Consider the following 12699-nt stretch of genomic DNA (forward strand, 5'->3'; position numbering starts at 1 on the left):
TCTTAGTTTAACCAGAAAAACGTCTGCTATCTTTGAATTTATAATTTCAGTAGCTTTCAGGAGTATTAAATGACTCCATCATATTACAAAAATAGCACACAGATTTTGTTTAAGACATTTATTTTAGCAAAAAGTTGAAAAAGTCCTCTCTGTTCTATGTTAAACGCGCCATAAGCCAACATTGTCGCCGATTTCCGTGACCTAGTTAAACCAATCAAATTACAGTACACTTTCCCGCCGTATTGTACCGAGTATCATACAAGCGAAAGAGCTGTGCAGTTGTTAGTGGAATATACTGAATTTGAGTATTTTTAGTCTCAAATGACGAATAGATTATGTATGTTTACGATTTTTAGCATCCTTAGATACCGTTTATTATACTGCATATTATTTATGGAAGTCGTATAAGCAAATTGGCTTTGTTTCATTTGGCCGAGTTTGCCGCGTGGAGGCGTCGTGAATCAAACATGGCGTCCATGGATTAATTCTTTTCCTATTGAACGGATTTCAAGACATTTAATCGGACCGTTTAAATTGATTGTCCAATTTAATATCATATACTGTTCGTATGCTACATTAGGCAAGTGAATTTTAATCTCATGGTAGATTATTAAGGCAGAAACATGCAATATATTTTTGAAAAATGTCATAAAATTTCTGATTTTATTTTGTCAAATTTTCTGAAATTGTAGCCTGGATCTGGATCAATCCAATTGAGATTTTTCATTGGAGGCGTCGAGTTGACCAGATTTTCATTGTTCATTTTTTTTTTTTAGAAATCTTTCAGCATGTAAAATAGTTCTTAACTTTAAACAGAGTCTTTCTTTGCCTGAGATTAGCCTTTGAATCTCATTTGAATTTTTCCCCATTTTAATGATATTATAAAGAAAAGCCTCCATAATAACAAACATCCAAATTGTTGGCAAGAGGCATACAAATTTGAATGTCTATGTATTAGAATAATCTATTCTGATTTTAAAACAGCTGTAGCCTACACCAATATTGTCTTATCAGCATTTACACAAAACATCCCATTGGCATTGGCATTTTACAAGACATGAATATTTAAAAACACAAAGTATTAGTGGTCAGAATACCCAAAGAATTGTGTCCAAACCGTCCCTATGTTCAATAATTCATTTAATTGTCCTGTGTTTATTCAAATGGTCATTCGTTAACTGAAGTGAAAAACGATTCAAAATTTTATACGGTACTTCATACTCATATACGTACATGTAGCATCTTATCCCTTTTAAAAAAATCTGTATATCTGTGATAGTTGAACAAAAGGTTACCTTCGAACTATGAAAAGTATTATCATCAGATAGGCCTACTGTGTACTGTACAAATTAGCTTAAAGAAAGTAAAAGGGCCATAGACATGGTTGAACAAGTGACATAGTTGCATTTTCCAGATTATTTTTGACAAGAAGTAAGATTGTCTGATAAAAAAATCCTTTGCTCGATTGAATTATTGACAAAGTTAAACCATGCATTACTCCTAAATTGACCTAGTTTTATGTAGACATTAAACCCTCTTTTCTTCCCCTGGCCTGTGACAGAAATTATTAATGTTCAGATATGCTAAGTGCGCTAAGGGCAGTAGGTGAAGGGACTGGTAATTGTTTCTAAACCAACAGTTATATATAGTCCGACCAGAAAGGGTTTTAAATCGACCCTATTCTGATTGATTAGCATCGTCCATGTTATTCACTGTTGCATTGAAATAAAAACTAAACAAATATATTTTTGACTTTTTTTTATGTACATCTATCCGCTATAGTATAAACTTATCTATTTTATTTATTAAGAAAGTTTTATAAAGTGTAGAAAACGTTTTACATTGCTATTCACGTATTGGAGTGGCTTCAGGCTGCTAGCCAAGCGTTAAGTTCTTTCACTGATTGTGAAAATTTTCTTATCTGATTGTGGATTATAAATTAAACAAGTTTTGAATTTGTTTTCAGTGACACAAAATGGAGAATAATTCATCTGGATTGACAAATGGCGTGTCAGAGATGACCCCGATGACCCCGTCAGGAGGAGACAATCCAACTGCTGTGCTGCCATCAAGTGGTGTCCATCATCATCTGCCACAAATACCAACTATGGATAAAGGTTTAAAGAAAGCCTACAGTAAATCGAACACCAAACAATCAGCAGGTTAGTAGTTGGAGCTGCAGTGGCTCAGTGATTGAGTGGTTAGCTCGCTAACCAGGTGGTTAGCTCGCTAACCAGGTCTCGGGTTCGCTCCCATTGTTGGCCGAGACACTGGTTTGGGATCGCTCCTACTTCGGCTGAGAAACACTGGTTAGGGTTCGCTCCCATTGTTGGCCGAGACACTGGCTCGGATTTGCTCCCATTGTTGGCTGAGACATGGCTCCGGTTCGCTCCTGTTGTTGGCTGAAATTTCATCTGGATTTGTCAGTGATGCAGGATGCCTGTAGAAGAACCCTTGATAGTTCGAAATCGAAATAAAAAACAGGTTGCTGACCTGGCAAAATCCCCTGTTAAACCCCATTTCATTTCAGGTTGATAGTTATTGGCCATGAATAAATAATAAATTGCTTATAATTTCCAACCAATGGCCAACAACGCAGAGTTGAAGCTTTTATTGTGACTACACGGCTGTCGAGAAATAAAGGCACGACTGTTACTGATGGAACCTCAATCTGGTTCAAACACAGATCCTATTTCGTTTCCTTTTTTATAGTTCAATATTTCGTTTTATTTGTCTTTACTACACTGGAAGAGTTGTTATATTACCTGCGTTCTAATTGATGTGCAGGATAAGCCAATGAAACGGTCTGGTACGATGGGTTCAGGGGTTTGATGCACGGAACTGTGGATAAACCACTAGAAAGGTCAACGCTGATTGATTAATCAATGTCTTGATGTCATGGGGTCAAAAGCCACTCATACAACCCCTGACGCGACCTTTTAGTGCAACTGGTCAGATTTTCTTGTAGTGTAGGCCATCGAAAGTATAAAAAACAAAACGAAATATAGATCTGTATTTTAATCAGATTGATGGAGCCTAAAAAAAACAAACTCGAGTGTAAATATTTTAGGCTGTAAGAAATGTCGTAATAAGACCTTGACAGCCTCTAAAAAATACGATCTGCCTCTAGATATCAAGCTTGTTAAATCCATTTGTTGTTTGTTTTAGGTCCAGATAGTGTTTCCGTTACACATGTTGAGGGTACAGGAGCTGTCTTAAAAATATCGGAAACCACCTTAGAAGTTGACGACCTGTTGAACAAAATGGAAGCAGAGGATGAAAAAGAGAAAGCTGAAGTAAACGGAAAGGAAAAATCTGAAGAATCTAAGAAAACTGAAACTGAGAAAATGGAAAAAGTTGAAAAATTTGAAAAAGTTGAGAAAATGGAAAAAGTTGAGAAAGTTGAGAAAATGGAAAAAGTTGAGAAAACCGAGAAAATTCCTGAACCTAAAACCAGTGAAAATAACAAATCCGAGTTCAATACACCAAAAAGTCGCAGAACCTCTAAAGGTCGTAAAATAAAAGACAAGAAAGATGAATCTGAATACACAACATCGGCAAAGAGCGTCCGGAAAATAGAAACGGCGGAACAAAGAACGAAAAGAGTAGTGAAAAGAAAATTACCCAAATCTGATTTTCCAGAGACGGAGAAATCCCCAAAAGAAACAAAAGTAAAAACCCCTCCAGTACAAGTGTCACCAGAAATGGAACAACAGAAACCGGCCAAGTATGGTATGGGTGATATGCTGTGGGCTAAAGTTGGCGGTCATCCATGGTGGCCTTGCATGGTGTCCGAATGTCCATATACCAACATATACACCAGAATTCAAGGTTTGTTGTGTTTAGATTTTTACATGCCCGTATTTAAATGTGTCAAAATAAAATTAAATAGTACTGCCATTTAAAAACCATCGTACAGACTTTCAGATTGAATTGTGTATAGTCAGAATAATAAAACTTCTATTTAAAACCATTTGTATATTGATATGAGGTTATGAAATGGGGTTTAACATTCTACTGCTGGGGGTCACGGTGGCTAAGTGGGTAAGACGCTGGCTCGCATGCCTGTATGTCGGGTGTTTGATCCCTGCATTGTTCAAGAAAGTTCATCCAGATTTTCCACCGTGCTTCCCCCTTGTCAGTGATGCATTAGGAGGTACTGACAAGGACAGCTGTCTAATCGTTCAGATGGGACAAAAAAAAACCTGAGGTCCAGTGTACATATTGGCGTGCACGTAAAAGATCCCTTGACAGTTGGAATTCGATATAAGAGTAGGCCGTAGTGCCGCTGTCCGGGAAAAATTTCCCTTATAGCACACTGTATGGCGTATGTCCATCTTCATTAGCCCAGTCGGAGCAGAACAGTAGGATGTTAAACCCCATTTCATTAACATTCTACTGCTGACATTCGTCTCTCATCATTGTTTATACAGTAGGATGTTAAACCCCATTTCATTAACATTCTACTGCTGACATTCGTCTCTCATCATTGTTTATACAGTAGGATGTTAAACCCCATTTCATTAACATTCTACTGCTGACACTTCTCTCTCATCATTTGTTTATGTTCATGAGAAAAAGAAACTGATAAGTACTTTCAGAGTTATTTCTTATATTTTATAATTGTAGGTGGCGCACGAATACAGAGAATGTATCACGTTCAGTATTTTGGTAACGAGGGCGAACGGGGGTGGATTAGTGAAAGCTCATCTCTATCTTTTACTGGATTAAAAGATTTCTTAGATTACGCAGATGAACGAGTCAAATCGGCAACCAAGAGCAATAAGGTGAAAATTACTCAAACGTTCCGGGTTCTTCCGTCTAGAAAAATGGCTTGGGATATCGGTGTTGCCCAGGCGACAGAAGCGTATGGTTACAGCAATGAAGAACGACAAGAGAAATTCACGTTCGTTTACGATTTGAAATCAAATAAATCGAAAGACAATTCGGCCACGCCTAAAGGCTCGCCAACAAAAAAACAGGGTAAGAAAAGAAAAATGGAGGAAGATGACTTGTCGAATGAGTCGGTTGAAGATACCCCTGTTGAAAATAAAACCAAACGACAAAAGACAGAGGGAAGTGATAATGACTCTAGTTCTGTGAAAGCATTGTTTACGCGACCTAAAGCCGTGAAGTATGAGCCTTCATTCGATACGTTTTACCACAAACACGAGGATAGTGTGTTAGACGAGCATCCTGATTGGTCAGCAGAAGAAGTGAAAGAGCATCTAAGTCAACAGTGGAGTTTAATGTCCGAGAAACAGAAGGCCAGATATAAGACGAAATTCACCATGGAAACGGAATCACCCAATACCGGTAAGTTAAAGGCCCACATACACATTGGCGTACATATAAAGGACAATTGAAATTCAATGAAAAGTCTGAGAATGCCTTGGGAAACCGAATATTCCTGAAGTAATGGCCGGAGAAATCGCTCTCTGGCCATTGTTGGATTGACTTCTGATACTTGAGCTTTTGAACAAGTGAGTCTATTCTTCCCGTTCAATCAAATCTCTCCCAAGTACAGCAACATGACAGCCCTTCGTTTAATCTGGGGTCTTCCCTAAACTTTGGACAGTGATTTAAGGTATTAAAAATGACGAAAGTATTGTTTGTCTCCAAATCGTATTGTTTACATTGTAGCTGTTTTGATAGCCTTGTTTGTCACGCAATTAGTTTTTCTGCGATATTCTGCTATGCACTTGTTAATTAGGTGTAATAAATTTCGTGAGTCATGACGTAACGTTATGTAAACATATCTAGAGCTCTGTTTAAATCCGAATGATATTGTTACGCAGTTAGGTATTGCTTGTTGTTAATCAGACTATTGACCAGCAATAATTTGGAACAGAAATTTGCTTTCATTACAGCAATGTTTGAGTGAGATTCAGGGCTGTCGGTAATTTTTCACAGATGATTAGCAGCACTGCTAATCAAAAAGTCCAATTTTGCCAAATTTGATTAGCAAATTTAAAAATTGATTAGCAGTTTTTCAGTTTCAAATCAACATAAAACACCTAAATAACAAGATTATTTTAATTTTAATTGATAGCAAATGATTAGATTTCATTCTTAAGATTTTTTTTAGAATTTTAGCACTTCTACAGCTAGCTGTGAACATTTCTGAATGAATGTAGACTTTTGTTAGGCCTTATGTCTGAAGCCAATTCTTGGCAGTGGCTTCTTATTTCTTCGTTAGAAAACAATTTCGTCTGCTTTTTATCGTGTGTTATTATTTTTGTTCAATCGGAAGCACGCGGTATTTTACGAATAATCTCGATTAACTAGACGCACGCAATATAAACAATAATAGTTTACGGGAATTCTTACTTTGATTTCTCACTTTACAATACGTTTACGTTTATTTTTTATATTTTATTTACAATTTGTGGGGGATACACTGAATTTATTTTTTTTTCAAATTGAATACTGATATAATTACTCGAAATTGACATGTCTCGCAACGTGAGTGGTACTACTTGATTCCCTATTTCCGGTTTAATAGTCCCGATTCATAGAGTTATGTCCCTGTATTATATAGTATCATGAATTGAGTCTGGGAAGTTCGAGAAGAAAATGTCACACGGAGAATTCCGTTTTGTTTATAAAATTTATTTGATATTTTATACACATTGAAAGTGTTGAGAAATGTGGATAAATCTTTGTGTCATTATCCAAAATGACAGGCATATTAATGATTCGCAGTTACTGCGAATCAAAAACGTTAGATTTTAATTTTTGATTAGCAACGGACAAAATATGTATCGCAAATTGCGCTGCGATACTGGTTGTCGGCAGCCCTGGTGAGATTAGGTCTAATCAAACGAAACACTGCGAGGAGTATGGGGGTAAACTAGGCCTTCAATTCTGGTGTTGGCCAGGAAAGTATTGACCAAAACCGCTTATTTAAACTGGTTTACAATTGATGTATTTCTGGAAGCCTTTGACCAGAGCCGCTTGTTTAAAATGGTAAATAAACAAGAATTAAATAATTGATGTATTTTTTAGCCAAGAGATCACCACGTGTCAGTAAACCATCTATTAAAAAATTAGAAGCAGAAGAAGATAAAAAGGGGCCCACACCAACATCTAAACCAACGAGAAAGGTGAAAACTGTTTTATTTAAGGTTCTCTGACAGTGATAGTGAACCGATAACACCCTGTTTATTGGTAAATGTCTATGACAGTGATGGTGAACCTATAACACCTTGTCACACATCCTGTTTATTGGTAAATGTCTCTGACAGTGATAGTGAACCGATAACACCCTGTTTATTGGTAAATGTCTATGACAGTGATAGTGAACCTATAACACCTTGTCACACATCCTGTTTATTGGTAAATGTCTATGACAGTGATAGTGAACCTATAACACCTTGTCACACATCCTGTTTATTGGTAAATGTCTCTGACAGTGATAGTGAACCGATAACACCCTGTTTATTGGTAAATGTCTATGACAGTGATGGTGAACCTATAACACCTTGTCACACATCCTGTTTATTGGTAAATGTCCTCCCCATCCCTATGTTGTCTTTCTATTGGTTGTCTGATTCCACATCACAAATTATCAACCAATCAAAGTTGTGGTCATCTTTTTAAATTTGACAAACACAAGACTATGTGTATGGTTCATCTTGTTTTTGAGAAAAAGGCAAAACATAAATAGATTATTTTTTCAACACAACAGGGTTAAAAGGTTTGCTGTCCGGGACTCCAATTTTATTATTATTTTACAAACATTGTATTGGAAGTAAAACCTGGACATACAGCACCTGTCATGGACTATTTAGACGGCACACTATTGATGTAATCCCTTGACTAAATATAGACTGTATTTTCCGAGTAGACTGAAAGATGATTGGAAGGAGACACCATCATAAATAGCCTATCATGTGTTATATTTTAGTCAAGAAGAATGAGTGACATAAAATCTGATGAAGAGACTGAGGTTCCCATGGAAACGGAACCAACTGACAAGACAAAGGTAAGCAATCCGATAGTTTTAATACACTGGCAAGAAACATCAATATCTATAAAAAATTATGTTATTTTTAATTCCTGAAAGCTCAAGGCTGATGTCTTTATCCTCTGGTTTTCTCCCACTGCTAGAGACCCCTACGTGCAATCTCCCGGTTTTCTCCCACTGCTAGAGACCCCTATGTGCAATCCCCTGGTTTTCTCCCACTGCTAGAGACCCCTACGTGCAATCTCCCGGTTTTCTCCCACTGCTAGAGACCCCTACATGCAATCTCCCGGTTTTCTCCCACTGCTAGAGACCCCTACGTGCAATCTCCCGGTTTTCTCCCACTGCTAGAGACCCCTATGTGCAATCCCCTGGTTTTCTCCCACTGCTAGAGACCCCTACGTGCAATCTCCCGGTTTTCTCCCACTGCTAGAGACCCCTACATGCAATCTCCCGGTTTTCTCCCACTGCTAGAGACCCCTACGTGCAATCTCCCGGTTTTCTCCCACTGCTAGAGACCCCTACATGCAATCTCCCGGTTTTCTCCCACTGCTAGAGACCCCTACATGCAATCTCCCGGTTTTCTCCCACTGCTAGAGACCCCTACGTGCAATCTCCCGGTTTTCTCCCACTGCTAGAGACCCCTACATGCAATCTCCCGGTTTTCTCCACCTGCTAGAGACCCCTACGTGCAATCTCCCGGTTTTCTCCCACTGCTAGAGACCCCTACATGCAATCTCCCGGTTTTCTCCCACTGCTAGAGACCCCTACATGCAATCTCCCGGTTTTCTCCCACTGCTAGAGACCCCTACATGCAATCTCCCGGTTTTCTCCCACTGCTAGAGACCCCTACATGCAATCTCCCGGTTTTCTCCACCTGCTAGAGACCCCTACGTGCAATCTCCCGGTTTTCTCCCACTGCTAGAGACCCCTACGTGCAATCTCCCAGTTTTCTCCACCTGCTAGAGACCCCTACGTGCAATCTCCCGGTTTTCTCCCACTGCTAGAGACCCCTACGTGCAATCTCCCGGTTTTCTCCCACTGCTAGAGACCCCTACGTGCAATCTCCCAGTTTTCTCCACCTGCTAGAGACCCCTACGTGCAATCTCCCGGTTTTCTCCCACTGCTAGAGACCCCTACGTGCAATCTCCCAGTTTTCTCCACCTGCTAGAGACCCCTACGTGCAATCTCCCGGTTTTCTCCCACTGCTAGAGACCCCTACGTGCAATCCTCCCGATTTCTCTCACTGCTAGTTTGTGTTGAGTGGACAGTGAACTCCATGCCTCTATTACAAGGGCAAAATTTGCTGATTTTGGTTGTTACCGAGTCTTGCATTGTTCCTGAAAATTTCCATCAATTTCTTTCAACAAATTGGATCTAAATGTCTCGCAATTTTAAAAGATAAATGTCATGTACCAATTTACAGAATTTTGATTTATGCTTAGTTTTGTTTTGATATTTTTACTCCTGTGTCGTATTTTTTCTCAACAGCCAAAGTTTAGTTAATTAGGCTGACCTTAAAAATATCTTTGTTTTGCCAAACCCGACCCACAATTGAGGAGAAGGGTCGGTAGGTCAGCCTTATGTTCTTGCTTAAAAAGATATGCTGTGTTCAGTTATCGGCTTGCAGAGTAAAACATTGTGAAGAAAATACATAGCTGAACGTCAACTGATCTGACAAAGATTTCAATAAGATTCCTTCTGAATTAAAATTAATCCCAACTGGTCACTGAAAATAAAAACGGGCAATATGAGGGGAAATATTGCCCAGGCAGTGGCACTACGGCCTACTTGTGAAGTAATACTTTAATTGTTGGTAATAGCGTGTGTCTTCATTAGCCCATTCGGTAGAGCAAAGAATGTTAAACCACATTTAATTTCTAATTTAATTAGAAATATTTTACAATTCTGTTTCGTTTATTTACTATATTTGTTGATTCATGAATTGAGCAGGAAGAAGGAGAAGAAGAACAAGTTGAAATGAAAGAAGTTAAGCCAATGGTAAAACCTTTAAAAATCTCAAAATCCAGAAAATCAGAAACCTTAACAACTGATAAATCAGTACCGATTATCGAGGAGAAGAAGAAATCAAGAAAAACCAAAGTAGCACCGCCAACCAATCATGATTCAGATTCAAATTCAGAAAAATCAGAACCACGTGTGAGTATAATTGTTAACATGATCTTGTTTCGTATCTCAACTCATACAGAGGGTTAGGGTCTTGTTTCCATTTCAACATACAAAGAGGTTCGGGTATCGAAGGGGGTGGATATCCAACATGTGGTGCGGTTTCGATTCCCTGTTTGTACCTGTCCAATCTCGTGGGTTTTTCTTCCATGTCCTGAGGTTTCCTCCAACTGCTAAAGACCCTAATATGCTAGGGAATTATTGAAATAAAATTGAAACACATTTTAGTCCCAAAATGACCCTCTCTTCCCGTTTCCCCCAAATTCTTCCACCTACCAGTAACAAAGTCTTTAATATTTTTTTCTCAAGTTTGCAGCAAACTTGAAATTGTTCTTATCTATTTGTTAAAGATACATGATGGGAGATTAGATAAAGAGCTGGCAGTTCTCACCATAATAGTTAAAAAATAGATAATGTAAAGGGAATTTGCTGAAAATTTCAGTCAAATTGATCCACTCTGAACCAAGATTTTAGCGATTGACTTCGCCCTAGCCTCGATCACCATTACCGAAGTCGGTACGATAAAAAAACATAGTCTTGATTATCCATTTCATCATTAAATCATGAATGAAAGTTGAGCAGCAAATGGGATCCTAATCCAGTAAATATTGCAGGCTAGCGATGACGTCGAGAGTTTATTATGGTCTGGATAAGTTAATTAATGTCTAATTAATAATTTAGATAACATTTCAGGCCTAAAGAAAGACCTGCAATAGGCAGATTAAGCTCTTGCATAATGTATGTTTAATATGATTAATGTATGTTTAAGTTGAGATTCTGAATTGTTTTTGATTTATTCTTGATTTAGGAAGACATTAATTTATTGTGATATTTTATTGATTTTTTCGCCCAGAATGATCTGAAATCACGTGTTGTACAGAGTACGATTAAATCTGGTGATGATGAATATGAGTTGGACATATTTAAACTTCATGCTAGCAGTACGACTAAACGAGAGAATATCTGTACAATATGTGAACAAACTGGTCAACTTATCGAATGTCAGGGAGCATGTCAAGGTCATTTCCACGCCACATGTCTGGCACTGACAGAGAATCCTGACGGAGAATTTAGATGTGGGGAATGTCTTAAAAGTAAGTAGAACAGATTTGAAATGGATCATAGAGGTACAAGTTGTGTTAAATTTATAACTGAAAAAATGACCACTGGTCGCATTACATAAAGAGATGAAACCCAAGAATTTCTACGGGTGGTGGGGGGGGGGGATTTATTTGGACTAGCAACTTTTTGCCCATTGACTTCAGTGTTAAATGGCTTTAACATCACAGGCTGTAGCTCTTTGCTCAACATTCCGTTGGTTCCAATCTTTATAGGCACAATGGGGACCACATTTGGCAATCTCCTTATAATTTTGTAGGGGGTTGACCGTTTAGATTTTTTGCTACAGGGATTTGAAGTTGACTGGGGTGAAAATCTCACTTCCGACACAATGATTGCTCTGCAGAAAGACACTTTACACCCCCTATCCCTCCGCTGCAATATCATCAGTATTTCCCCAAACTGCTATGAAATTGTAAATTTGATCCCTTTTCTCCAATACTAGACCAAAAAGTCAGACAAAAAAAGCAGGAGGGGAGAAAAAAATTAAGGGAAAAATTGTCTATTTATAACAAGCACTACATTCGTCCATCATGAAATAAGGGAAAATAATTACTAGTCTGAGTCCATTTAAGGCATGATCTGTGGTTCTGACAAATTTTATGAAAGATTCTCTGATGGGTGAATTATGACAAACTCTGTGAAAGCTTCTCTGATGGGTGAATTATGACAAATTCTATGAAAGATTCTCTGATGGGTGAATTATGACAAATTCTATGAAAGATTCTCTGATGGGTGAATTATGACAAATTCTATGAAACCTTCTATTGTTATATTTCAGATGAACACACATGTTTCCGGTGTAAAGTAGCTAGTACAGATACAAGGAAATGTTCCGTATCATCATGTGGTAAATTCTACCATGAAGAATGTTTTAAGAAATATCCTCAGAGTCGTATTGAAGGGAAATCGTATTTCTGTCCCCTACATACGTGTGCAACGTGTGCTGCTGACAACCCAAAAAACCCTAAAGCTACTAAAGGTTGGTTTTATTTCTTTAATTATGACAACAATACAGTTAATATTTTGTATAATTTCGAACATGATTCACCATATGTTGATGTTGGATTCAGAACCTGAATGTGATGAACCATATTTGAAGAAAGTGATAATTTTCTTGAGCGACGGAATCGTTATAGAGTGACAAGAAATTATTTCATAATTCTCAGTCCTGATGCAGAAGGAAATAAACTCAGTTGTTGACCAAGTGATGTATATTGTGTTGTATATTTTAGGTCGGTTATTACGTTGTGTACGATGTCCGGTAGCGTATCATGCCGGTGATTATTGTATAGCAGCAGGAAGTATCAATCTAGCTGGTAATTACATCGTGTGTAGTTCTCACTTTCAACCCAATAAAACACATCGTCATCATAGTCACGTCAACGTCAGCTGGTGTTTCCAGTGTAGTAAAGGTCAGTCCAGTC

The 12699-nt window shown here is 38.1% G+C and overlaps 1 protein-coding gene across 3 annotated transcripts in view; it reads left to right on the top strand.

The window, feature by feature from the left end:
- Positions 1–236: 236 nt before the first annotated feature.
- LOC126816835 (histone-lysine N-methyltransferase NSD2) overlaps positions 237–12699 on the top strand; it is a 38303-nt gene continuing 25840 nt past the window's right edge. For 2 of the 3 annotated variants that reach the window (XM_056100028.1, XM_050543594.1), the window contains exons 1-10: positions 237–337; positions 1967–2162; positions 3169–3831; positions 4630–5316; positions 7009–7106; positions 7910–7987; positions 9920–10126; positions 11007–11247; positions 12054–12254; positions 12508–12687. In XM_056100028.1, coding sequence (XP_055956003.1) covers positions 1976–2162; positions 3169–3831; positions 4630–5316; positions 7009–7106; positions 7910–7987; positions 9920–10126; positions 11007–11247; positions 12054–12254; positions 12508–12687 — 2542 coding nt within the window. In that variant the 5' untranslated portion in view covers positions 237–337; positions 1967–1975. The remainder of the gene's footprint in view (positions 338–1966; positions 2163–3168; positions 3832–4629; positions 5317–7008; positions 7107–7909; positions 7988–9919; positions 10127–11006; positions 11248–12053; positions 12255–12507; positions 12688–12699) is intronic. The other variant, XM_056100029.1, reaches the window with a different exon arrangement.

The sequence above is a fragment of the Patella vulgata genome, chromosome 3, assembly GCF_932274485.2.
Source record: "Patella vulgata chromosome 3, xgPatVulg1.2, whole genome shotgun sequence".
NCBI classification, from domain to species: domain Eukaryota; kingdom Metazoa; phylum Mollusca; class Gastropoda; family Patellidae; genus Patella; species Patella vulgata.